This window comes from Taeniopygia guttata, chromosome 2 (assembly GCF_048771995.1).
Source record: "Taeniopygia guttata chromosome 2, bTaeGut7.mat, whole genome shotgun sequence".
NCBI classification, from domain to species: Eukaryota; Metazoa; Chordata; class Aves; order Passeriformes; family Estrildidae; genus Taeniopygia; species Taeniopygia guttata.
This window is the reverse complement of record NC_133026.1, coordinates 20482844-20498421: the sequence shown is the minus strand read 5'-3', so window position 1 is coordinate 20498421 and position 15578 is coordinate 20482844. Positions and strand designations below refer to the sequence as shown.

Genomic DNA, 15578 nt, shown 5'->3' with positions numbered 1-15578 from the left:
GTGTGTGTGTGTTCAAAAGCATTCTTAAAATTTTATTAAGGAGGATTCTTGTGCCTCAGGAACAGAACAGTTATCTTGGCAATTATCTTACAGAATACAGGACTACTGAGGATGGATGGATTATACACGAAGACAAACAGTACTATTTCAGCACGGAGACTGTTCCTATGGAAGAGGGTCGTGAGTTCTGCAAAAAGAACTTTGGAGACCTTTCTGTCATTGAGAGTGAAAGTGAAAGAAAGTTCCTCTGGCGATATGTAAGAAAAATCATTAATACTATGGAATAAACCATCCAAAACAAGTGAGCATGGGCACAGATCCTTTTCACCATGGTGTTCTCCCTACAAGTTTTGATAGAGATATTGCAGTTACACTAAGCCAGATTAGTACGAAGAACAAGCTAATGCTAACGTTTAAGGCATCTGTAGCTTAATTTTAGCAAAAACTATTACACTGATAAGTTATATTAGTAGGATATCTCAAGTAGTGAATCAAAGCAGCGGTTGACTTACATGCAACACTCAGAACATGGGATTTAGAGTTTTTCTGTTTATCTGGGCTATAGTCTACCTAGCAGTCTCTTTTTGGTCCTCAAGTTTGCTCCTTTGCCTCCTTCTTGTGAGAATATAATTATGGAGAGAGAAGAAACTGGATATGGGTTATGCCATGATAGAGAGGTTTGAAATCCTATTTACTGTATCATTGGAATTGTTTGCTTTTTATGTTGGCTGAGGCCAACTTATTTTTAATCTGGAATGTGCTTAAAAGTTATATTTAAACTACATAGAACATTTCCTGAGCTGGCTGAAGAGGACACAAGGACATGTATCAATTTATATCCAAAATGTAGGAAGGGGCTTGTCTTTGCAAGGAGTTAGTCAGATAAAGTCCACTGCAGAGACTGCGCAATAGGTGCAATAGGTGCTGATTTCAGTGGCTTTCAAGTGCAATGTGAGAAGTGTTGATACAGTGACCACACCTTTTGCCCAATGGGGAAGCATGACTGTGGACAGCTGTGAGCTGCTTTACCTTAAATGTTGTAGCTACAGAATGTATCCAGTTCATATCCTCTGTCAGTTAGAGGTATATTACTCATCAGTAACAAAATAGGTTTATATGACAATAGAAGGCATTTGTGTAATTTTAATTTTTGCATTCTAGATATTGAAAAATGGCAAAGAGGATGCATATTTCATTGGTTTACAACTGAGTATTGACCAACGTACAAGGTAGGTCACACCCAGTTTTGAGTCATAATTTAAACATTATTGTATTCCCAAGTGGTTTATTTGCATCTTAGTTTAGCTCTAGATTATGCAGAAGAAATGCTGCATGTTTCCTAAATAAAATAGAATTTGCTCAAAGCTAGACAAAAAATTATACTGCAGCTAATATATTTTGAATTTTTATTCAGGAATCCTCGTTTCCTTTATTATGTGATTCATACTGAAAATATAGGTAGATGTTCTAACTGTAAATATATAAGACATTTTGTAGGTAAAAATGTTTTTTTACCCCATCCTTAACTGCTGACAACAGACTCTAATAAAGGAGCAAATGAAACCTATTTTCTTTTTCTGGAACAATGATAGCTGTTGCACTGTGAGGTCAAGCAGGTTTTCTGAAAGCCTTTCTGAATATCAATATGCAGCACCATATTTGATATGTGATGTTTATTTAGGCCTGGATTCAGTTCAGTCTGTGTTTGAAGAGCCTGGATAGATGCCTAGTAGTTCTCAGATCTCCTCATAGTCCACAGTAACAATGAGGGACCTCCAGAGGATAATTAGGATAATTAGTTAGGTGAGCGTCTGAAAAGGAGGTATTTCTGCCTTGCTGTTTTGTAGGGACCCTAAGATGAATATACTTTTAAGCACCTTGTGAATGTGTCTGAAGCATGAACCTGGGCACCTCTGTCACTTGCAGATCACTAGAAAGATGTGTCCTAATAATTTTCCTGGTTACAGTTTTGTTCATTGACTAATCTACATGGATGTTCAGTTTTTCCAATGTTTGTATTTTACCTTGTGTCTTTGAGCAGAGAGTAGTTTAGTGAAACTAGTAAAGAGGCAAGTTGGTCAAAAAACCTTGTACATTTTACTATGAGCAGATATATTTAGCATATTAAAAAGTTACTTTTTTAACATGGAAGAAGTTCTATTTTATGTTAAAGAAGCATTTTGTTGGATTGTTTTTATTAAGCTGGATGGATGGCACTCCAGTGAATTATTTGGCATGGGCACCACATGAACCTAACTTTGCAAATAATGATGAAAACTGTGTCGTTATGTATAAGAATTTAGGTGAGTTTTGTATGTTCTTTCATGAATTTTATTATTTGTGTGTTTGTGTCACAACATTTTTTTTCTTCTGAGAAGCATGCCTTCCTCCTGTTTTGTTGTTTTTTCTTTTTTACAAAAAGTGATTGAAGCAGACTATATTATTACTTAAATGACTTAATAGTTTTGTACTCTTGTGCTTACCTGAAGCCTAACATGGGGAAGATCTGATAGAGGTTTGTGGCCAGAGTCTGTGGTTGTGATTGCTGGTTTACATTTTTTATTAAAATTGACCTAATGTGTCACTATGAAATTTCTAGTACCTGGTTCTACAAAGCTTTTAACAGTCTGTAATTACAGTGTGTATAAAGTGACATATTTTTCCTAGACACTGATATTGAATGATAATAAACCAAGAGACAGCTTTGATCTTATCTTTCAACTAAAAGCACTGTATGTGAGAATGAGTGAAACTGATTTCCATTAACCAGCTTGAGACGTGGTGTCATACAGTTCCCCATTTATCTTACACCCAGGATTTTGGAATGATATAAACTGTGGCTATCCAAATCCCTACATATGTGAAAGGCACAACAGTTCCATTAATTCAACTGCTCCTCCAACAACATTTTCAAGTCCAAGAGGATGTCGTCCAGCTTGGCTTTCTTTTCGTAACAAGGTACCATAACAAATACGATCTATGCTGGATGTTTGGCAAAGCATTAAATAGAAAACAAGGGAATTTTTTAATCGTACTGTTTCTTATTTATACAATATATTATGCAGAGAGCTATGACACATGCTTTTCTTTGTTTGCCTATCCATTGTTTTGCAGGAAAGGCTTTTCTGATGCTTCTAATGAAGTAAATTCAGTTGCAGTTGATGAAAGATAATTCTCTAGTCAGCTCTTCAAATGTTTTTGTATACATTTAGTCAGAATTCCTATTGATGCCTTGATCTAGGTGTTTTTTGATCAAACTGTAATGCTTTTTACTGACTACATTTTGTCTTCCTTTACTAACATGGTGTGTATTGTAAAATAACATCAATAATTAGACAGACTAAGACCAGTCATGTATAACTTAGCACTGTTAGCTGTCTATAGAAAAATCAGGATTTGCTTATTTTCTAGGGATTTCAGATCAAATCTAGTTGTTGAGCAAAACATTTTAGTGAGACTTCTAATTTTATATAGAACCAGGACTAATACAAGAGCTCATTGAAAGTTGAATGTATTTTTTCAGATAAATGCATTATTTTGCTGCCTTTCCTTCATCCTGCTCTGTTTAAAACAGTGATTATCAATTGAGGGATATTGGAGTGAAGATAATATATAGAGAATTTGTTCATATTTTAGTGTTACAAAATATTTGGATCTACAGAAGAGGAACGTGTTACTTGGCACGCTGCACGAACAGCTTGCATGAATTTAGGAGGAAACCTGGCCTCGATCCCTAATGAACAAGTGCAAGGTACTGTGCACAGTTTTGTAGCAACTAGATGAGATGACATTTAATCCTTACAGGCTGGCTGGGGTTTTGTCTGAATACCAACAGATTTGAATAATGACTGCATATTTGATTTTTGTTCCCAAACATATAATTTTTAGATGTCTTCCATTAAATCTACCAAATTTTAGCGTTGGCTCAGAGATATATATATGTGTGTATATTGTCCTGGCAGCCAAAGTAGTGTTATTTTCTGCTTGCACATGATGCCAGTTGGACCCTGCAATTTCCATTCCAAACAATATGATTTCACTAGGTGGCATTAACTTGCTGCATGGATTTCTTGTTAAATCAAATAGAATGTCTTTAGCATGAGAACCTGCCTGTGGGCAACTTGAAAGAGGCTTGAGTGCTCACACACATACCCAGAGCTCACCTCACAGAAGTGCCACTCTTTTCACTAGAGGAGCTTATTGCAATGAACCCAACAGCTGCATCCATGTCTCAGGGAGATGAGAGGGGGGAAAGCTACCCTATGCTTGAATAAACAAGGCACTCATCCAAACTAAAAACAGAGGAAGCCCTTGATAGATGTTAGATTGACTTTGATAGATAGACTGGTTTTTTAGGCATACTGTTTTATCCTACATGTGAATGTGATGAAAAACAAATGCTGCAAAACACATACTGTCTGTGAACTCAAGAGAGCACACTAAAACCTCAATCATTGTAAAACAATGCACTGAAATCTGAGCAGTTTTAATTTAAACTGCTGATAAAAACTTAGTACTACTTATGATTTCCACTTGTGAAGAGCTGAAGAATCAAATTTTCATTTTTCAAGCAGTTATATTATTATTCTACATAATTTCTGCAGTGGTTAAATAATGCACTGGACTTGAATTCTGGGTAAAAGAGAAATGAGCAATGGAGCTATTAGCACAAAACCATTATCATTGCAGGAAGTGCAGGCATAAAGACTTGAGTTCCTGTTACAATTTCTGGCAGAACAGCAATTCTAATATTTGGCAAAAAAACCTACAGGTTTCATTCCTGGAAGAGTAAGCTGCATACATTTAAAAATGCTGAAGGGAGGTGAATGACTAACAGAATACACAGAAATTAATCTATTCTTTTCAGAGGAAAAAACATTCGTAACCATGACTGCAATGGTTGGCAAAAGCCATAGTATATTAATTTTATCACCACATTCAATGTAGCATGAATTAGTAGATTGAATATAATTCATAATGTTCATAATGGATGAACATCAGCTGACCTCACCTGCTCTGAGCTAGCTAAGACACATCAGCACCCACCTGGACTGTGCAAAGCTGTGATAATTGATTTGCTTGTGTTTAATAGTTCTGTTAAGTCTCATTTGAAGCATGCTTCTTGTGCATTTTGTTCCCTGCCAAGGCAATGCAGACTGTTGCCCAGCAGTCCAGGGAGGGAAGAAACACTCTCATGGTTCTGGAGCAGCACTGCTTGTGCAGAAACACAAATGGCAGGAGCTCGGTGGTGCTGTTGTGTCACTGGGGGACAGCCACTCTTGTAGAATTATCAAAAATGTGTGTGATTCCCACAGCGGTTAATGTCTTGAACTAGGATTCAGATGTGTCTTGGGACATTATACAAATAATTTCTGTCATGTTTTTGGGGTTCATTCCAATACCAGCTTAGATACTTAGATGATGTATTTTTCCCAAAGCCACAGTTATATATCTACTTCCCCATTCATCAAACTCAACATTCATCTCCTTTTCATCTCACCTGCTTTTGTTATCAGCAGTGAAATGTTCTGTATTTCAGAAAAAGTATTTAATATCACCAATCTCAGTGAGGCCAAATATTTCAACTGCCCTATATTAAAATTATTCCTCTTTTCTTTGCATTTTTTTATTCTAGCTTTCCTTACCTTCCATTTAAAAGATTTTTCCACTGAGACATGGATTGGATTAAATGATATAAACCATGAAATGAGGTTTCTCTGGACAGATGGAACAGGGGTTTACTTTACAAACTGGGCCAAAGGCTTCCCGTCGGGACATATGGGTTTATATGCATACAGCGGCCAGGTAAATAGCAATCACAAATTGTTCACTGAAGTTTGATTTTATAGAATCATAGAATCATTTAGGTTGGAAAAGGCTTATAGAATTGTTTAGTTCCATTGTTAATACAGCACTGCCAAGGCCACCACTAAACCATGTCCCTTACTGCTGCATCTACATCTCTTTTAAATAACTCCAGGGATGAAGATTTAAACACTTTTCCCTGGGCAGCCTGTTCCAATGCCTAAAAACTCTTTTAGTGATGAATTTTTTCCTAATATCCAATCTTTTTGTGTCAACTGTGGGCCATTTCCTCTTGTCCTATCACTTGTTATACTAGAGAAAAGAGACCAATACCCACCTTGCCTAAGATTGAATTCATGCATTTGTGGTGATTTTAGGTATGTGACTGCTTGCCTTACTACTTTGATACTTGTATGCATGTGGGATATAAATCCAGGTAGAGTGAATGCTTTTGAGCCTTGTGCAGCTGCTGTATCAGCTGGTGACAGGATCTGTGATCATAGAAAGACTTGTTTCAGGTTTCAGTTCTCTGTGTTGGTGAAGGCTACACAGCTTTTGTGTTCAGGCTGTGTTCTCTCATAGGCTGTGTCAAAAGGGCAGTGGTTCTCCTGCCCCACGGCATTTTCCCAAAAGCACAAGAATGAGAACATCACCCTGGTGCTCTGGTGACAGTTGTGCCAGAGCTTGGCAGGCTTCCCAGTTGGCACGTAGTTAGCAAGGGGGCATTTACAGACATTCCCCTGAAGCAGGTGTCTTACAGATAAGCAAATAAGCAAATTCTGCCAGTCACAGTTGCAGGAGGGACATGAGTCTATACAAAGACAGACATTCAATTTTTACAAGGAAAAAAAACCCCGAACCACCAGAAAATCACTCTCTTTTTATGTCAAACAAACTGATCTCATAGGTCCCAGAGTTCCTTTCTCTCTGATCACGTGTGTGTTCTCTGGAGCTACAGCACTTTATAGTGCTAACTCTGTTTCTTTTGAATAACGTTTTTAATGTAGAAATTTGATTTTTATGTATAATATCCTTTTCCATGTCTTTGAAAAGAGCACCTTTGAGCTTCTTATCTCTAAAGGAGGAAAAAAAAATAGGTAGAATTTGGAGTTCTAAAGGAAAATATTTTAGAAATGCTACTTTAAAAAAAAAGTTGTCTCTTTTTATGTGAAGTAATAGGATTTTATGAAGTCTTATGTGACAACTTATAGAGTCCCTTTTTCATAAATTTTATATTTTGTTTTAAGCTTACTTGTTCTTAGCAAAAAAATGTTATCATAGTTAGTAAAAATGAGTATGCAGCGGTTCAGTTTGAAAGATTTAAATCAAAGGGGTTTTCACCCAAAAATGAAGTAATTATCTGAACATCTTGTGAACAGAAAAAAAAACAAACAAGTAAACAAAAAAATAAATATGGATGTTTCATCGCAGAAAGCCACTTGAAACCCTGCAGGCTTTTGCACTAATCACTGTTTATTTAATATGTGCTAATCTAAGTTCTAGCTATTGTGTCCATGTCAGAGAAGTTGAAATGTCATAGTAAGGCAGAGCAGTGGCTGCCTTTTGGCAGGAACTGTTCTAACTTTGCTGTGTGTACTATTACAGCTTGAAACAATAAATTGTTGCACTGCACTTTAAGGGTTCCATTTTATTTCTGGGGAAAAATTATCCAGTCTTTTCTACAATGATTGATCTAATTTCTCTTCAAATTATCTGTGACTCCTCCCCATGTTGTATGCCTGAGGATTGAGAATACTAGAATTTCTCTGGTCCTCTTACTCACCCCAAGGTAGTGCAATAGAAAGTCAAATAAACTTGTGACGTGTAAGAGGAATAAAACTTCCACATCATTTGTGTAACTTAAAACTTGTGCTCCTAAATATTACAATGATAATGAGACTAAAATTCCAGCATTACTTGTGTCTGAAGATGCAAATGGGGGTCAAAAGTTTTATACTTGCTTATTCTAGCTATTTTTAACTGATGTTGTATCTCTTTGCCTCGAGGCTGATTGTGTTGCCATGAAAAACAAACCTGTTAAGGAAGCAGGGAAGTGGGCTGATCAGAGTTGTGATAACAGCAGAGGATATATATGCCAAATTAATGCAGGTACTTCTCTTTTTAGTTAAAACCAAAACTTTTTATTTTCTTTTTTTTTTTTTTCCCACAGGAAATTGCTTAAATATGTGGATTTAATCATGATTTTGCATCCAATAAAGATAAATGCACAAGTTGTTCTTCAGGCAGGAAGAAAAGGGTCAAATAGCCAAATGTGTCAGAAGTCTCGTTAGTCACTGCTCTCATCTGACACTTCCCAGCAAATGCTGTGTTGCTATTTTCCTGAGCTGGAATTTGTGTCTGCATCTTTGTGTCTAGTATGACTCTTGATATGACATTTGTTCCATAGTTTTTATAATTTTCTGAATACATTGGCTTTCAAAACATGTTATGGAAAATACTGGTTTGTACATGTAGCGTGAACTATCTGGAATGAGACTGCAACCCATCTGCACTGAAATTGAGTAAAATTGTCTCCAAAAAAGAGATTACAAATATTTAAATCTAGCATCTAAGTATCTGAGCAATTTTTAAGGACTGGTCTGTTGCAACCATTGTATTTCTTGGAAAAAACAAAGTCTTTGGGAAACCAAATAGTTTCTGCAAAGTATTTCATTTGATGAAAAAAGATTTTATGAAAAAAATTGACTTAATCCCAAGTAATTTCAGTAATACTGTTCTTGATGATTATACAAAATGCTCCTTTACTCTTTATCATAAATTGCTTTAAACAGCTCTTTAACTCTCTATAGCTTTGTAATTGAATTTTACTACTGTTGCTGGCTTAAAGCATAGTGCATCTTATCCATTCTCATTATAAACCAGGGAATATGAAATAAAGAAGGAAGACTTTTTTTAGTTCTATTTACAACCACAGTGAAATCATGCTCCCCTTTTGAACAAGTATATGGGTTTTTTTTGTCCTTTGTTTTACAGATTCTGAATTTGTGCCTTCTACAACCTCATCCCCATCCAACATTATCCGTTATGGGAATAGTAGTTACTTGTTCATCCAAAGCAAAATGACATGGGAGGATGCATGGAAAAACTGCAAACAAAATCAATTTGACCTTTCCAGTGTCTTAGACACCTACACTCATTCATTCCTGTGGCTAAAGATATTAAAGTATGGGGTGCCTGTGTGGATTGGTCTTAACAGCAATGTGGTAAGCAAATGAAACTAATTGAACATGATGCTGCTTTTCTCATGGACAAGTCAGGAACTGAAAAGTCTTATCATCTCTCTATTTACTTCAGCTTATTTGCTTACATCTTGGACCTAAATACTTCTTTGTGCTGTCAGAGGAATCCATCCTCTTCTGTTAATGTGATTAAATTGTGTATATTGCACATGCTTTTCACATTTTTTCTATGATATTCCACTCTGTGCACTTCCAAATAAGGCATTTTAGTCTAGCATCTTGGAATATCTCTTTATATATTTCAGGTATAAGTGTGATCTATATGTGATATAAAATCCTAATATTTTAGAATTTACATAAGGAAACATTAGGTATCTAATGATACCTAATTTTGAGAAGTATAAGAAGGTGCTATTATGATGAGTATTTTAAAATTTTTGAGGGTAGGTAGCAAGTAATTAATTAGTTTGCCTAGTTCAATTTTATTTGACTCCCCCTTCTCTGTTGTTTGTTATTTTAATACTTTCTGTGTATTTAAATACAATATCTTTTTCTTCTTGGCATAGACACTTGTCCCACACACTCCATTTGGCTGAGCAAATGAAAAAAACCCCAAATATATGAACATAATACACCACATCCCAAAAATCAAAAGATGCCTCTAATATTGATCACCAGGATAAATCACTGAGTTAACCAGCTTTGGTGGGCAATGATTATGGACTTAAATGTATTCCAAGTTAAAATAATCTACGTGTCTTGAAACTTCTGGGAAAAGAGCTAGTACAAAAATTAGTCATCAGAATTTCACTTCCACAATTTATTTTTAATGAAATTGTTATTAGTCTCCAATTAAAGGTATTGTTAAGGTCAACATTAACTCAATGTCACTTTGCATTTCCTTTGGCTGAAAAGTACTTGTTGCACTGCTGTATTTCTCAATAAATATCTGTTTGTCACAACAAAAATGTCAAAGTTTGAGCCATTTGTATTTGTTATTTGTTTCTAAGAAAAGCCCCAATCCTTTTAGCACAAAGTGCTATGTAGACATAGTTGATTGATAGTGTTTAATCATTCCAGTTGATTTTTTTTTTCCTCAGACCAATGGGCATTATGAATGGATTGATAATTGGAGAATGAAGTACACAAAATGGGCTGAAGGGGAGCCAAAACAAAAACTAGGCTGTGTCTATCTTGACATTACTGGAGTTTGGAAGACTGGATTCTGCAACGAAAGTTACTTCTCTGTTTGCAAAAAGTCTGATGGTAAGAACTTGAAATCTGAACACTGCAATTTGATCAACATCTCATTAGCGATGCTGGGGTTTATTTCAGAGCTAGAGAGATGAAATCATTAGAATTTACTTAGATTGAATCCGCCTACTTTAAAGTTAGGGCAAACACATAATAAGAAAGAGCCAGTGCGACTGTGAGTAGCTGTCACTTTATATCAATAGTGTTAGATAAATTTTGCAAAGCTAAAACTCACACTGGTCTGCTGTTTATTCCCCTATTTAATAAACTTGCAATATAAAAAAAACGCAAAAATCAAAAGGCGGTGAAGTAGTCACACAGTGTTTTTTTATACTGTTTTTAATCAGTTCAAGCTCCCACTGAGCCCCCTCAGCTTCCAGGAAAGTGTCCTGAATCAGAAGGACACAGATCTTGGATCCCTTTCCGAGGTCATTGCTACTACATTGAATCTTCCTCTTCAAGAAATTGGGCCCAGGCGTCTTTAGAATGCCTTCGACTAGGTGAGTATCCTACTTTTCCTAAAATATGTATCAAAAGTATCAAGTAACAAAACCTACTTGATTTCTTAACTGTGGAAAGCTGAACATGTGTTGCGTGTTTTTGTGATTCTGGGTACGGTCCAAGTGTTGGACAAGACAGTTGCTTCTAATTATTGCCTTAATGTGGGAGGTAATGGAAAACCTGTCTACCGCACTGTCTCATGCATGTGGGACCAGGCATGAGAGGAGCTATGTGGCCTGGAGTGAAGATCGTGAAAATGGAAATCTTATACTTTGACCCTGATGGGAGATAAACAGCTTCATCCACAGCGGTCACTACAGCTTAATGGCATTTGTATCTTTTGTATTCTTGATCTAATTTATTCCTTGATTATTGCAGTTTCATGCCACTGGAATGAAAGCTGTTTAGGTTGGATAATATATGAGTAAATTAGGGCTGTGGTGGAGTTTCATTTTCTCAACTTCCTTCTTTGGGAAAGCGATGAAGATTGATTATGTTGGACTTCATATGTTGGTAGCACTGTTCTTTATGGCATTGGTGGCAATGTGACTTAGGTGTCTGGTCTCCCATTAGATTATGCAGAGATCTCAATCACTCTCCAGGAGAACTGGTTTAGATGGATTTATCTTCACTGGAAGTATATATTGTCATGTGGTCAATAAGAACCTAACAGTGAAACCCATGGCAAATGTAGCCACCAGGTACTGGGTGAGAGGATTTCCCCTCTCTTTTCTGATACTTAGGTTTGTTCCTGGGTTTTCATGAAGCAGCTTGTTGACAGGACAATGAGAATGCTTTCCACTGTGAAACATCTCTAAGAGATTTTTCCTTCCCTGTGTCTTCCAGGTGCGTCTCTGGTGTCAGTTGAAGACTCAGCTGAAGCCAACTTTCTCACCTACAACCTTGAACCACTTGAAGGGAAAACATCAACATTTTGGACAGGAATGTACAGAAATGTGGATGGTACTTTCTCTACTTTTAGTGTCCTTTTTCTAGTGAATAATTACTGCAAGCTTTTTAGCAAGAGTGCTGAAAATTACACATTATAATTCTGCAATAAGGAAGATAAAGCAAGACAGAATAGTCAAGAGGCGGCTTTAATTGAATCCTATATTTGATGGTTATTGCTTTCACATTAATGCAATTAATATTCAATTAGATAGATATTTCTATCCTTATGATAAACTTTAAAGTACAGTCTTGTACTGTTCAGGTAAAAAATACCAGTATAACTATCAGTGTCAGGGTAGCAAAATAGTTCAGGTGACTTGAGGTGGGGTTTTCTTGAGTTTTGGAAGATTGTTTTTACAACTGCCTACCCAAGCACTTCAATGACAAACTTCTTAGGGATAAGACAACTTTTCAATTACAGCGCTTGAATCTTAACCAGGAATAGTGAAAATTTTTGGTGAAGGAAAGAATTCAAGGATAGTCATTTATATTCATGACACATAGAGGAAAGCTGAGGTTCACTCATGCGGTCAATTGACATAAAAAGTATTTCTAAAAGTGGTTCTAGAGCAGTGTAGAACAGCACACTTCTTACAGTGATCATAAACCCAAGAATTTTTCAGCTCTTCATTATAGCTCTACATAGTCATTATAGCAATTTCAGCATAAGTGCATAGCTAAATTTCATACCTTTATGTGTGTATCCAGATTGTATTCACTTGCCATGTCCTCATACAAAGGGTGTCAGGAATTATAAAAAAAAGAACCCAAAACAAAAGCAAAATATGTAGAATCTTATAAAAATCAAAATACAATTTTCATTCTGAGTCCAAGAATTTGCTTGAGTACAACTTACAGTCACAAGGAGTATATTTGTTTTAAATAAATAGCACTATTAAAAGAAAGAAAGAAAAAAGGAACTGGAAGGAAGAAGCAGAAAGTCCCAAGCACAGCTGAGCAATAGTGATCACAAGGTTTTGGAAGGAGATCTATAAAAAGGAAAATAGTGTAAAGCTTGTGAAAATGAGTAGAAACTGGAAAACAAATGAAATAAAATTGGACCAAGAAAGACTTCAGTGTGGGCTTTGAAAGGAGTAACACAAAACCTTCCTACAAATTACTGGAAAAGAGCATTCTGGTGAAGTGAAGCTATATTTTAACATCATGTATTTCTATTAATGGAATAAATAATTGACACTGCACCATTGCTATCACTTGAGGAAGATTTTTTGGAACTGTCTTGCCTTTGCAACACCATAAGCCAGATTTGTCTGCCATTTCACAAAAATTGATATTATATAATTTGTATAAAAACGTAGGGGCAACATATTGTGTCAGAAGAAAATAGTTTAGTGATCTGTCCCCAAAAGTAGCGACAAGTAAATTTCTCAGGAAGGCAATAAATATGGAGCATGTGAAGGTGTCAGTATGGTAATTAAGACTATCTTTTTTTTTTCCATATTCAATGTTTTTTCAATTAGGAATATGGCTGTGGCTAGATGGCAGTGCAGTGAATTTTGTCAACTGGAATGTAGGAGAGCCTTCTTCTCAGCAAAATGAGCACTGTGTTGAAATGTATGCAGACTCTGGGTATTGGAATAATTTCTATTGCTCTTCCTACAAAGGATATATTTGTAAAAAGCCGAAAAGTAAGTGCTGCATTTATGAATTAGTTTTATGTATGGATTATACTCTCTGTAAGCTAGTGTTAGTAGATGTCTGTTACACGCAATGCATTTCGGCTGCATGTTCTGAGTTTTTATAAATGCCAAAGGATACACATTTCCATGCCAAGAAAGTAGTTCTGGACTGTAGTCAAGTCCCTTAAGAATTGCTTTTAAAAGTCTGTGTTCATATCTTAGCTGTACCTAGTGTATACACTTGACAAGTTTGTGTGTTTTCTATTGACAGCTGTTGAGAAATCACAATGTAAGGGCCATGCCTTGCATACACAAATCTGTCAAACATATTCCTCAGGGCATCCCCTCTGCTCTGCCTGTGGAGTAGCCATTGTTTATTTCCCTCTGCCAGTCTCATGTGCATGTGTTTTCTGAGTATGATGTAGTGTTTCTATGAATTGAGTATTTATAAAATGTGGCTTATTTAACAGCTTGGGATCTTTTGTCTCTGTGTCCTCCTGTTGTGAAAAGATGAATGAATGAAAAGCAAAGCAAATAGCATAGTTTGGATGTGTTAAACTGCAGGCGTCCAGAAATAACTGAATGTGCAAATTTGACAGTAGGGACATCTAGCTCATATGTATTCCTAAAAGTCTTTCTTTCAGAATATATTGCAATATCAAAATCTCTTACTTATGCTTCCTAAGAAAGTTGAAATGTCTAGCTGCAATATACTGACTTCCTCTACAATACTGGAAATGAGAGAAATTCTGCTATCCTTTCTGTAAATTTGTTCTCATGCAAAATTATTCTTACTTACTCAAATGCTTGTAACAATGACTGTATCTTTTAGAGGAAATACTGCAACATCTCAGTATATCCACCCTTTCAGAGTCCATTTATCAATCTCTTTGTATTGCCATTGACAAAAATTCATAGATGTGGGTACGAAGTATTAAAATAAATTGCCACTTCTCCTTTTTGACCATTCAGTTCAAATTTTTGTGCTGCTACTGACATTCACCTGTTTTGATGCTGACCAAAGAGCTGAAGCATATGAAAGCTAGTTACTTTTTTCTATGATTAGCTTTAGCCAGTCTAGTCTACTATTCTGGAATGCCACAGATTCAACCTAATTCCAGAGTCAATGCAAGGATTATATAGTCATTCACCTCAAAACAGGACACAATCTAGTCCCACATTTTTATAGAAATGCAGCTTTTCTTGACATAGTTCTTTAAAACTGTGACAATGCTCCATGTGCAGAATTTAAACAAATTATTATAGCTACAGACTAATAAATGGAGCATTAGGAACACGGTTTTACTGAATTGCACTGGCTTTTGCAGTCTATGTTTGCTGTTTTCTGAAGAGACTGAAACACAAAAACATGACAGAAGTCTTCCCATAGAATAGATAGTGTTTTCTGTCTCATTTATTGAGCTATTTTTTACCAGTTTGAGAGTTCTGTAGCAGGTCTATTCCACAAAATATCTAACTTTATTTCATAAGTGAGGAGATGCTCAATCTGGTGAAGACAATGCTCTAGGGAGACCTTAGAGCACCTAAAGGGGGTTCATGAGACAGGAGAGGGACTTCTTATAAAGGCTAGTGACTATCCAAGGATGAAAATTCATGACCTCCCTGGGCAGCCTGACCCAGGGCCCAGTCACCCTCACAGTGAAAAAGTGTTTCCTGATATTCAGAGGAAACATCCTTGTTTTGCACAGTGCTGCCCACACCTTCTCTTCTGGCACTGGGCAGCACTATGGAAAAGATGTAAGTAGGGACTGGTAAAAATAATTTAAATTCCTGAGCTCACCTTTTTCAGAATGACACCTGATGTATTGATTCAAGTTTTAATAATAAACTGATTTTATACCCACCTGGCAAAATAAAGACCTTCATCTTGAATGATGGCCTGTTTGCCCAGCAAGCCAGATTTCATGGCCCAGATGTTGAAATTTAAATGGGCTACAAACTTTTTAGTTCAGGTGTGATACCTGCTAGGGCACTGTGAAGTTCATGAGTGATTTCAAGAGTATATGCAGGTAAGCCATTAATGTCTATTGGAAAACCAAATTTATTACAATTTCTATGTTTATAACAAGTATTGGAAGAATTTATAATTATATTTAGGATTATGTTTGACCATGTCTATCCTCAAGATGCTGTATTGATTTTCTTTTGGCTTCACTCTGATGTCTGGATCAGTCTTCATGGAGCTTTTTGATATTCCTTTTTTTGC

The 15578-nt window shown here is 36.1% G+C and overlaps 1 protein-coding gene across 2 annotated transcripts in view; it reads left to right on the top strand.

Moving 5' to 3' along the window:
• The window catches only part of LOC100222908 (macrophage mannose receptor 1), a 52070-nt gene that overhangs the window by 34414 nt on the left and 2078 nt on the right, over positions 1-15578 (top strand). For both annotated transcript variants that reach the window (XM_030264585.4, XM_072925484.1), the window contains exons 17-28: positions 94-257; positions 1162-1229; positions 2203-2303; positions 2816-2958; positions 3637-3751; positions 5636-5805; positions 7812-7914; positions 8800-9029; positions 10106-10271; positions 10607-10759; positions 11607-11723; positions 13193-13360. In XM_030264585.4, coding sequence (XP_030120445.2) covers positions 94-257; positions 1162-1229; positions 2203-2303; positions 2816-2958; positions 3637-3751; positions 5636-5805; positions 7812-7914; positions 8800-9029; positions 10106-10271; positions 10607-10759; positions 11607-11723; positions 13193-13360 — 1698 coding nt within the window. The remainder of the gene's footprint in view (positions 1-93; positions 258-1161; positions 1230-2202; positions 2304-2815; positions 2959-3636; positions 3752-5635; positions 5806-7811; positions 7915-8799; positions 9030-10105; positions 10272-10606; positions 10760-11606; positions 11724-13192; positions 13361-15578) is intronic.